Raw genomic sequence first — 12,159 nt, 5'->3', positions numbered from 1 at the left:
TGAGACTTTTTATACAAGGGAGTACCGATACAGAGTCAATGTGCGGGGGCACCAGTTAGTTGAGGGAATATGTACATGTAGGTAGAGTAATTAAAGTGACTATGCATAGATGACAACAGAGAGTAGCAGTGGTGTAAAGAGGGGGTGAGGGGGGCACTGCAAATAGTCTGGGTAGCCATTTGACTAGAGGTTTAGGAGTCTTATGGCTTGAGGGTAGAAACTGTTTAGAAGCCTCTTGGACCTAGACTTGGTGCTCCGGTACTGCTTGCCGTGCAGTAGCAGAGAGAACAGTCTATGACTAGGGTGGCTGGAGTCTTTGATAATTTTTAGGACCTTTCTCTGGCACTGCCTGATATAGAGGTCCTGGATGGCAGGAAGCTTTGCCTCAGTGATGTACTGGACCGTTCGCACTACCCTCTGTAGTTTCTTGCGGTCGGAGGCTGAGCAGTTGCTATACCAGGCAGTGATGCAACCAGTCAGGATGCTCTCTATGGTGCAGCTCATAGAACCTTTTGAGGATCTGAGGACCCATGCCAAATCTTTTCAGTCTCCTGAGGGGGAATAGGTTTTGTCGTGCCCTCTTCACGACGGTCTTGATGTGTTTGGACCATGTTAGTTTGTTGGTGATGTGGACACCAAGGAACTTGAAGCTCTCAACCTGCTCCATTACAGCCCCGTCAATGAGAATGGGGGCGTGCTCGGTCCTTTTTCCTGTAGTCCACAATCTTCTCTTTTGTCTTGATCACGTTGAGAGGGAGGTTGTTGTCCTGGCACCACACTGCCAGGTCTCTGACCACCTCCCTATAGGATGTCTCGTCGTTGTCGGTGATCAGGTCTACCACTGTTGTCATTGGCAAATGTAATGATGGTGTTGGAGTCGTGCATGGCCGTGCAGTCATGAGTGAATGGGGAGTACATTTTTTACATTTACATTTTAGTCATTTAGCAGACGCTCTTATCCAGGGCGACTTACAGTAGTGAATGCATACATTTCATACATTTATTTATTTCTTCTCTGTACTGGAGGGGACTGAGCACGCACCCCTGAGGGGCCCCTGTGTTGAGGATCAACGTGGTGGATGTGTTACCTACCCTTACCACCTGGTGGTCGGCCCGTCAGGAAGTCCAAGATCCAGTTGTAGAGGGACGTGTTTAGTCCCAGGGACCTTAGCTTATTGATGAGCTTTGGGGACACTGGTTTTGAACGCTGAGCTGTAATCAATGAATAGCGTTCTCATATAGGTGTTCCTTTTGTCCAGGTGGGAAAGGGCAGTGTGGAGTGCAATAGGGATTGCATCATCTGTGGATCTGTTGGGGCGGTTGGAGTGGGTCTAGGGTTTCTGGGATGATGATGATGTGAGCCATGACCAGCCTTTCAAGGCACTTCATGGCTACAGATGTTAGTGCTATGGGTCGGTAGTCATTTAGGCAGGTTACATTAGTGTTCTTGAGCACAGGGACTATGGTGGTCTGCTTAAAACATGTTGGTATTACAGACTGGGACAGCGAGCGGTTGAAAATGTCAGTGAAGACACTGGCCAGTTGGTCAGCGCATACTCTCAGTACACGTCCTCGTAATCCGTCTGGCCCTGCGGCCTTGTGAATGTTGACCTGTTTGAAGGTCTTACTCACATCGGCTGCGGTAAAGCGTGTTCACACAGTCTTCCGGAACAGCTGGTGCTCTCATGCATGTTTCAGTGTTATTTGCCTCGAAGCGAGCATAGAAGTAGTTTAGCTCGTCTGGTAGGCTTGTGTCACTGGGCAGCTCTCGGCTGTGCTTCCCTTTGTAGTCTGTAATGGTTTGCAAGCCCTGCCACATCCGACGAGCGTCAATGCCGTTGTAGTACGATTCGATCTTAGCCCTGTATTGACGCTTTGCCTGTTTTGATGGTTCGTCGGAGGGCATGGCGGGATTTCTTATAAGCTTCCGGCCAGGTTAGACTCCCACTCCTTGAAAGCGGCAGCTCTAGCCTTTAGCCCAGTGCGGATTCTGCCTGTAATCCATGGCTTCTGGTTGGTGTATGTACGTACAGTCACTGTGGGGACGACGTCAATGACGCCAATGACAGATGTGGTGTACACCTCAATGCCATCGGAGGAATCAGGGAACATATTCCCGTCTGTGCTAGCAAAACAGTCCTGTAGCTTAGCATCTGCTTCCTCTGACCACTTTTTTTTATTGATCTAGTTACTGGTGCTTCCTGCTTTAATTTTTGCTTGTAAGCAGGAATCGGGAGGATTAAATTATGGTCAGATTTACTAAATAGAGAGCGAGGGAGAGCTTTATATGCGTCTGTGTGTGGAGTATAGGTGGTCCAGAGCTCTTTTTCCTCTGGTTGCACATTTAACATGCTGATAGAAATTTAAAACAAGTACATGTAAAATCCCATGCGGAATGCTAACTCAATGCTAAAGAGCGCATTGCGAAAATTTTATACAGTCTCTGACCTAAACTATTTTCAGGACAGACATTCCAGCTCATAAAGTTATACAAGTACCATTTTTGAGTTACATAGTTTACTGCACGCACACAAGAAAAATTAGACCGCAAGGCCCTTGATCCAGGAGGGTGTTAAGGCAAAGCTTGATGTTGGAAGAGGCTAACCTCTTAGCTAGATAACTAACTAGCTACTAAATTAGCAAATCAAATGCACAACTGCAGAGAATGTATCACATTTTAGACAGTTAACTGGTAACCCATGGGCTTAAAGGGTACATTCACTACCCATTAAGCCCAGTCCGGACTTTATCAAATAGTCACATTTTATCAAATAGTTTTTTCTTATAAAAAAATGTAAAGTCATAAGTTCCGTCTTTCATTTTATATCCACTATTCTTAAAAAAAATTAGGGGAGTATATGTTAGAAATATTTAAACTTTGCAGGTGTTTCTGATTAATAAACAATGCCATGCTGGTGGGTGGTACCATTAAAATAAAACCCAGCCCTGAAATGAAACGTAGGCGGAAATACATTTGCTTTGACTAAAACGATTACTTATTGACTTGCATTGTTGTGCATCATCATGGGTAAGCTCTGGCCGTCGTCTTTCAGAGGATTTCTACTGCTGTGGGCATTTGGGATATGAGTTCATCGGGCCGTGGGACCCCAAACCAATTAATCTCCAGTTCACTTTTCTTTTGCTCATATTACTTCATTTCTTGCCTACATTTTTTTAGCATTTTGTGACAATTGATGTGTTCTCTCCTTCAGTGTCGAACTAAGCATGTAACTTCGTAAAGGCTGACCCCATTTAGTCGACTGGTCGATTGTTTGGTCCATAGGCTGTTGGTCGACCAAGATGTTTTTTTGTCAAGCATATCTATCCTATCCTATCTATCTATCTGCAAAAAAAGAAAAGTCCTCTCACTGTCAACTGCGTTTATTTTCGGCAAACTTAACATGTGTAAATATTTGAATGAACATAAGATTCAACAACTGAGACATTAACTGAACAAGTTCCACAGACATGTTACTAACAGAAATGGAGTAATGTGCCCCTGAACAAAGGGGGGGGGGGGGGGGTCAAAATCAAAAGTAACAGTCCGTATCTGGTGTGGCCGCCAGCTGCATTAAGTACTGGAGTGCATCTCCTCCTCATGGACTGCACCACATTTGCCAGTTCTTGCTGTGAGAGGCACCAAGGCACCTGCAAGTTCCTGGACATTTCTGGGGGGAATGGCCCTAGCCCTCACCCTCCGATCCAACAGGTCCCAGACGTGCTCAATGGGATTGAGATCCGGGCTCTTCGCTGGCCATGGCAGAACACTGACATTCCTGTCTTGCAGGAAATCACGCAGAGAACGAGCAGTATGGCTGGTGGCATTGTCATGCTGGAGGGTCATGTCAGGATGAGCCTACGGGAAGGGTACCACATGAGGGAGGAGGATGTCTTCCCTGTAACGCACAGCGTTGAGATTGTCTGCAATGACAACAAGCTCAGTCCGATGATGCTGTGACACACCGCCCCAGACCATGATGGACCCTCCACCTCCAAATCGATCCCGCTCCAGAGTACAGGCCTTGGTGTAACGCTCATTTGTTAGACGATAAACGCGTATCCGACCATCACCCATGGTGAGACAAAACCGCGACTCATCAGTGAAGAGCACTTTTTGCCAGTCTTGTCTGGTCCAGCGACAATGGGTTTGTGCCCATAGGCGACGTTGTTGCCGGTGGTGTCTGGTGAGGACCTGCCTTACAACAGGCCCTGCCTTACAACTCAGTCCAGCCTCTCTCAGCCTATTGCAGAGTCTGAGCACTGATGGAGGGATTGTGCGTTCCTGGTGTAACTCGGGCAGTTGTTGTTGCCATCCTGTACCTGTCCCGCAGGTGTGATGTTCAGATGTACCGATCCTGTGCAGGTGTTGTTAAACGTGGTCTGCCACTGCGAGGACTATCAGCTGCCCGTCCTGTCTCCCTGTAGCACTGTCTTAGGCATCTCAGTCCTCATGCCTCCTTGCAGGATGTCTAAGGCAGATGAGCAGGGACCCTGGGCATCTTTCTTTTAGTGTTTTTCAGAGTCCGTAGAAAGGCCTCTTTAGTGTCCTAAGTTTTTATAACTGTGACCTTAATTGCCTACCGTCTGTAAGCTGTTAGTGTCTTAACAACCGTTCCACAGGTGCATGTTCATTAATTATGGTTCATTGAACAAGCATGGGAAACAGTGTTTAAACCATTTACAATGAAGATCTGTGAAGTTATTTGGATTTTTACAAATTATCTTTGAAAGACAGGGTCCTGAAAAAGGGACGTTTCTTTTTCTGCTGAGTTTAACGCCATGTATCTGTTGGTATGTTAATGTGATTTTGATATCTATGTACTGTTACAGTGAAGAGGAAGAAAGCCATCCTGTCAGACAGTGAAGGTGAGGAGGGGAAGGCTGACGAACCAGGTAATATGACAGACCGGCAGCTGGGCATGTGCAGTTGGGTGGCTCTAGTCAAAAGTAATGTACTGTATGGGGAATAGGTTGCCATTTATGAGGCACACCTTATCTTGAAGTCTATGATGGTTAGCTAGTGTGTGGTGATTAAGTCTGCATCTTAAATTACCCCCTATTTCTTCATAGTGTACACTACACTGTAGTGTGTTAGGTCTGTGATTTTTAGTGACATGCTCTGTTGGCTGGGTCTCACTTGTAAGAGTGGTCTTACCACCTCAATTGGACTTCATGGTTAAATCATGTAAAATAGTTTTGGTCAGAGCCGTGGGGCTGAGGATGATAATGATGGTGACTACTCTTCCTCAGTGGTGAAGAAGAGCCGCGCTTTGTCTGACGATGACAACTCCGACAGTGACGCAGGCTCGGAGGCGCCTGACAAAACCATGGCCAAATTGCGGGAACTGGGCTCAGAAAGCGAAGACGAGGATGATGGACAGAAGGTGGAAGGAGGGAAGAAGGACGAGAAAACACTGTTTGGTAGCGACAGCGATTCAGGCGATGAGGAAGAGTAAGTATTCCGATCCCCCTCTCCGCCACACACACTCCTTTTTAGTTTGAGTTATGATTTTCCTTACACAAATGACAATTTTGTTTACTTTCGTTTTTATGCGCTTTGAGATTCTTTCTGTAAGGAAAGTAGTAGTAGTATTTTTATTGTGGAACTTGACATAAATCCAATCAAATGCTTCGTAAACAACAGGTGTAGACTAACAGTGAAATGGTTACTTATGGGTCCCTTTCCAACAATACAGAGTTACAGATAGATTGCAAAAAATGATATTGAAATAGTGACACAAGGAATAAATACTTAGTGAATAACAATGAGTAAAAATAACAGTTACAAGTACCGAGTCAATGTGCTGGGGTATGAAGTAGCTATGTACAGTGCATTTGGAAAGTATTCAGACCCCTTGACATTTTCCACATTTTGTTACGTTACAGCCTTTTTCTAAAATGGATGAACGTTTTTTTCCCCTCATCAATCAACACACAATGCCCCAAAGCAAAAACAGTTAAAAAAAATAAATACAAAAATACAACTGAAATATCACGTTTACATAACTATTCAGACCCTTTACTCAGTACTTTGTTGAAGCACCTTTGGGAGCTATTACAGCCTCAAGTCTTCTTGGGTATGATGCTACAAGCTTGGCACAACTCTATTTGAGGAGTTTATCCCATTCTTCTCTGCAGATCCTCTCAAGCTCTGTCAGGTTGGATGGGGAGCATCGCTGCACAGATATTTTTAGGTTTTTCCAGAGATGTTCGAACAGGTTCAAGTCCTGGCTGTGGCTGGGCCACTCGAGGACTTTGAGACATGTCCCCAAGCCACTCCTGTGTAGTCTTGGCTGTGTGCTTAAGGTCGTTGTCCTATTGGAAGGTGAACCTTCGCCTCAATCTGAGGTCCTGAGCGCTCTGGAGCAGGTTTTCATCAAGGATCTCACTGTACTTTGCTCCGTTCATCTTTCCCTCGATCCTGACTAGTCCCCCAGTCCCTGCCGCTGAAAAACATCCCCACAGCATGATGCTGCCGCCACCATGCTTCACCGGAGGGATGGTGCCAGGTTTCCTCCTGATGTGACGGTTGGCATTCTGGCCGAAGAGTTCAATGTTGGTTTCACCAGACCAGATAATTTTGTTTCTCATGGTCTGAGAGTCCTTTAGGTGCCTTTTGCCAAAAACTCCAAGCAGGCCTTCTCCCCCGATTATTCAGTTTGGATGGGCGGCCAGCTCTTGGAAGAGGCTTGGTGGTTCCAAACTTCTTCAATTTAATGCTCTGGCACCCCAATGGTGGAACAAGCTCCCTCACGACGCCAGGACAGCGGAGTCAATCACCACCTTCCGGAGACACCTGAAACCCCACCTCTTCAAGGAATACCTGGGATAGGATAAAGTAATCCTTCTAACCCCCCCCCTTAAAAGATTTAGATGCACTATTGTAAAGTGGTTGTTCCACTGGATATTATAGGTGAATGCACCAATTTGTAAGTCGCTCTGGATAAGAGCGTCTGCTAAATGACTAAAATGTAAATGTAAAATGTAATAATGATGGAGGCCACTGTGTTCTTGGGGACCTTCAATGCTGCAGACATTTTTCGGTACCCTTCCTCAGATCTGTGACACAATCCTGTCTCGGAGCTCTACGGACAATTCCTTCGACCTCATGGCTTGGTTTCTGCTCTTACATGCACTGTCAACTGTGGGATCTTATATAGACAGGTGTGCCTTTCCAAATCATTTCCAATAAATTGAATTTTCCAACGGTGGACACCAATCAAGTTGTAGAAACACCTCAAGGATGATCAATGGAAACAGGATGCACCTGAACTCAATTTTAAGAATCATAGCAAAGGGTCTGAATACTGTTTTTGCGTAGTCATTATGGGATATTATGTGTAGAATGATGAGGAAAAAATGTATTTAATCCATTTTAGAATAAGGCTGTAACGTAACAAATTGTGGAAAAACTGAAGGTCTGAATACTTTCCGAATTCACTGTATGTACTGAAAGGATGTGTGTGTTGTAGTCAGTATGGTATGTTCTCTTTCGTATAGGAAAATGATTGCAGACATTTTTGGTGACTCTGGCGATGAAGAGGGGGAAGAGTTTACGGTGAGTTGTACAAATCAAATTTTATTCGACACATGCTTCGTGAACAACAGTGAAATGCTTACTTACGGGATCTTCACAAAAATGCAGAGAAAGAAAATAGAGAAATAATAACAAAGTAATAATACATACACAGTAACGATAACTTTGCTATATACACGTGGTACCAGTACCAAGTCTGAGCAGGGGTATGAGGTAGATCCAGTGCCTTCAGAAAGTAGTCAAAGTCCTTGACTTTTTCCACTTTTTGTTGTTACAAAATGGGATTAAAATGGATTTTTTTTTTTTTTTTATCCACACAAAATACTATGACAAAGTGAAAGAAATGATATATTTTTAAAAAATATTGATAAATAAAACACATATACAGTATCTTGATTAGATACATGTCAGAATCACCTTTGGTAGGGATTAAAGCTGAGTCTTTTGGGTAAGTCTCTTAGAGCTTTGCACACCTGGATTGTACAATATTAGCTTTTTTTTTACTCTTATTGTTGATCATTGCTAGACAGCCATTTTCAAGCCTTACCATAGATTTTCAAGCCAATTAAAGTCAAAACGGTAACTATACCACTCAGGAACATTTGTCATCTTGGTAAGCAACTCCAGTGTATATTTGGCCTTGTGCTTTAGGTTATTGTCCTGCTGAAAGGTGAATTTGTCTCCCAGTGTCTGTTGGAAAGCAGACTGAACCATTTTTTTATTTTTTTTATTTTTGCCTGTGCTTAGCTCTATTACGTTTCATTTCATCCCCCCCCAAAAAACTCCCTAGTCCTTGCCGATGAAGAGCATACCCATAACATGACGCAGCCACCACCATGCTTGAAAGTATGAAGATTGGTACTCAGTGATGATAGATTTCCCCCCAAAATAATGCTTTGTATTCAGGACAAAAAGTGAATTTCTTTGCTATATTTTTTGCAGTATTACTGCCTTAGTGCAAACAAGTTTTCGAATATTTTTATTCTGTACAGGCTTCCTTTTCACTCTGTCATTTAGGTTAGTATTGTGGAGTAACTACAATGTTGTTGATCCATCCTCAATTTTATTCCTATCACAGCCATTAAACTCTTTGTAGTGACTGGGTGTATTCATACACCATTCAAAGCATCATTTATAACTGACATGCACTGTCAACTGTGGGACCTTTTTATATAAAAAGGTGTACCTTTCCAAATCCAATTCATAGAATTTACCACAGGTGGACACCAATGAAGTTGTAGAAACATCTCAAGGATGATCAACGGAAACGGGATGCACCTGAGTAAAAAGGGTCTGAATATTTATGTGAATAAGGTATTTCTGTTTTTAGTTAATAAATGTGCAAAAGTGTATTAAAAGTTTTTGCTTTGTCTTTATGGGGTATTGTGTGTAGATTGAGTTTTATTTGAATCCGTTTTAGAATAGGCTGTAATGTAACAAAATGTGGAAAAAGTGAAGTGGTCTGAATACTTTCCCGACTGCACTCTAAGTTTGGTTGAAGATTGGAGCAAGCCCATTAAAAACACTTAGAATTAATTTGTTGCCAGCCTGGGGTCATGCACTCAAAATAAAACATATTTACCCTAGAACCTTTATTATTCAGTAACATCAAATACCGCCATAACGTCAAAAATTTGAAACACACAGTGAAAAGGTCAAACTACCATATCCAGTCCTTTCAGATCTGTGAACACCAAGGGTCGGTTTCCCCAATCATAGATCAAGCTTAATGTGTCTGGGAAACCGCCCCCAAAGGTTTAGGGACTCTCGGGGAATTGTCTAGACACCGAAACTATACCGCATCTGATTCCCTTTCCCTATGGCTGACATTGTTGTTTCTGCACCAATAGGGTTTCAATCAGGAGGATCTGGAGGGGGATAAGAGACAATCTCAGGCCTCTGCAAAGAAAGCAATGGCAGATGACTCTGATTCTGATGAGGGCGTGGACAGGGGTGGTGGCCAAGAGTGAGTATCTCATGTATCTCTGTCAATGTTTTCAATCAGTCGATTTCCACTTGCCACTATACTTTCATTCTATAGTGGAGGCATGGCTGACTCTGTTTCTATTCAGCACCAGTTTCATGTCGGACTTTGACGTAATGCTGGCTCGTAAGAAGGCCCAGAGCGGGAAGCGACGACGGAACCGCGATGGGGGAACATTCATCAGTGATGCTGATGATGTGGTCAGCGCTATGATCACCAAGATGACAGAAGCCGCAGAGGTGATGTTCAGGCCCCAAAATGTGTATTCTGTCATAGGTCTTCACAATGCTGGTGTGGGTGTACCATTCTATGTGATTTACAGGAGGACAGAACACTGAACGCTCAGAAGAAGCCAGCGTTAAAAAAGCTGACCCTCCTCCCCACTGTAGTTATGCACCTGAAAAAGTGAGTCCATCCATGGCTCTCAATACTACCACAAGCCTAGTCTATAGACACTGAGTGTCAAAAACATTAGGAACACCTGCTCTTTCCACGACAGACTGACCAGGTGAAAGCTATGATCCCTTATGGATGTCACTTGTTAAGTCCGCTTCAATCTGTAGATCAGGGGTTCTTAAACTTTTTCACCCTGGAACCCAAATGAGAAATTCTCATCATTTCCTGGGACCCAAGCTTAGGAACGTATGAAACTATACGTAAATATTTGTACATTTCATTGCCCTTATGCCTAAAACAAATGCAATATAGACAAAAACGAATAACAATGAAATTAAATAGCCATATCAATAGCTAATCATGTTTATTTTCCCCCATTAAAAACTCTTACATATCTGTCTAGGTTGGAACTGTTGCTGTTAAAATTCAATAACTAATTTTCATTCTGATCTGGAAGAAACTGATTGAGCACATCACACAGATGCATAACAGAACTGACACGCAGGCTTTTTGATAGTGCATCCCTAAGTATATGATCAGACCTACTGTACATCTTACTGTAGAAATTATTGTTGAAAGAAAGTCTAGGTTGGAGCTGTTGCTGTTAAAATAGAAGTCATTTTTATTCTGAACTGGAATAAACTGATTGATCCAGGCTGTATCACATCCAGACGTGATTGGGAGTCCCATAGGCGGCGCACAATTATCCCAGCGTCGACCAGGTTTGGCCGGGGTAGGCCGTCATTGTAAATAAGAATTTGTTCTTAACTGACTTGCCTAGTTAAATAAAGGTTCAATTAAAAAAAGAAAAGCATTCACACAGATGTAGACCAGGAAAAAACACACACACACACAGTCCTTATGAGAGATGTGTGGCTGGTTGAAGTTTTCAACAAGCAGGTCTATTCTGGAATCAGTTTTTGACAGTACAACACAGAGATGCTCAGCATTGAGACTGTTTCTGTACTTGTTTTTTAAGTAATCCAGAGTTGAGAACCCTGACTGACATGGGCATGTGGTGCCAAACTAGACCAGAACATCTACTGCTTTCTCAGGCAGGAGACCGCGTCCTGCTGTAGATGTGCAACCCAGAACTGTGTGTGTGTGTTTGTCTCAAAAAGTACCTTGCTTCAATCAGTTTATTCCAATTCAAAATAAAAATGATGACTTGTATTTTAACAGCAACGGTTCCAACCTAGACTTGTTTTCAACAATAATTTGTACAGTAAGCTGTACGGTAGGCATGATAATTTTTCATCTTAATCTGTACTGTTACTTAGGGTTGCAGTATATAGCTAGCTTGCTTTGGCTAACATTAGCTATTAGCTGTGTACAAGGCCAGGGGATTGTTTGAAAGAGAAACTCACATATACTACTATGAGATAGTACTCCCTTATTTCTGCTTATCACCTGTTTATAAAATGACAAGAATGTCTTGCTAGCTGACTTACTTTTTCACTATCGAAGCACTGTTTCCTGAAGCATTCTGCCCTGTTTTGAAATAATTCCCTGGGTATACCGTCACGCTGTGGATGTTTGGTCATGACGTGTCGTTATATGAATTTGTTCGTTTTGATTGCCTCATTACTAAGCACTTCCCCGAACAAAACACATTGAGGGAGCTTCTTGTTATTTCTCAAAGTTTGTATGAAAGGGGGAGAAACTCATCGGTGTATTGGCTTTTCATGACGATTGAGCTCAGTCAGAACTTGTGCTAGCATCAGACCATTTGACAGCGGTGGGAATGACAAGTCAGTGGCTGACAGCGCATCTTCTGCTGCTGAACGACAGCACTGCATTGTGTGTCGCGGAGTGCTCTTCAAGAAAACTGCAGAAAAAAGATCAGGTAAACCGCAAAGCACACGGGCGTCTCCCTATCGCGCAGCTGCCAAACTGAGCAGAGACCGCAGTTGCACTTGGCCAAATCAATTCCAATAATTCATTAAATAATTATACATTTACTCTGACACATCGCGACCCCGCCCCCATTAACATACTTTAAGAAAGGCTAGTGTAGTTGAAGGGGAGGAGACGACAGGTTAAACAATGATTTTTAAGCCTTGAGACAATTGAGACATGGATTGTGTATGTGTGCCATTGAGGTTGAATGGGCAAGACAAAATATTAAAGTGCCTTTGAACGGGTTATGGTAGTATGTCCCAGGCGCACCTGCTTGAGTGTGTCAAGAACTGCAATGCTGCTGTGTTTTTCATGCTCAACAGTTTCCCATTGGTGTCAAGAC

At 43.3% G+C, this 12,159-nt stretch overlaps 1 protein-coding gene across 2 annotated transcripts in view; it reads left to right on the top strand.

The window, feature by feature from the left end:
• Positions 1-12,159, top strand: part of LOC106580633 (uncharacterized) — a 38,247-nt gene that overhangs the window by 7,087 nt on the left and 19,001 nt on the right. For both annotated transcript variants that reach the window (XM_014161897.3, XM_014161894.3), the window contains exons 4-9: positions 4,831-4,893; positions 5,251-5,452; positions 7,501-7,558; positions 9,388-9,503; positions 9,610-9,760; positions 9,844-9,926. In XM_014161897.3, the coding sequence (XP_014017372.2) occupies positions 4,831-4,893; positions 5,251-5,452; positions 7,501-7,558; positions 9,388-9,503; positions 9,610-9,760; positions 9,844-9,926 (673 nt within the window). The remainder of the gene's footprint in view (positions 1-4,830; positions 4,894-5,250; positions 5,453-7,500; positions 7,559-9,387; positions 9,504-9,609; positions 9,761-9,843; positions 9,927-12,159) is intronic.

Source organism: Salmo salar, chromosome 20 (assembly GCF_965601325.2).
Source record: "Salmo salar chromosome 20, fSalSal1, whole genome shotgun sequence".
Taxonomy (NCBI): domain Eukaryota; kingdom Metazoa; phylum Chordata; class Actinopteri; order Salmoniformes; family Salmonidae; genus Salmo; species Salmo salar.
The sequence above is the reverse complement of the archived record's forward strand: the minus strand, read 5'-3'. Positions and strand labels throughout refer to the sequence as shown.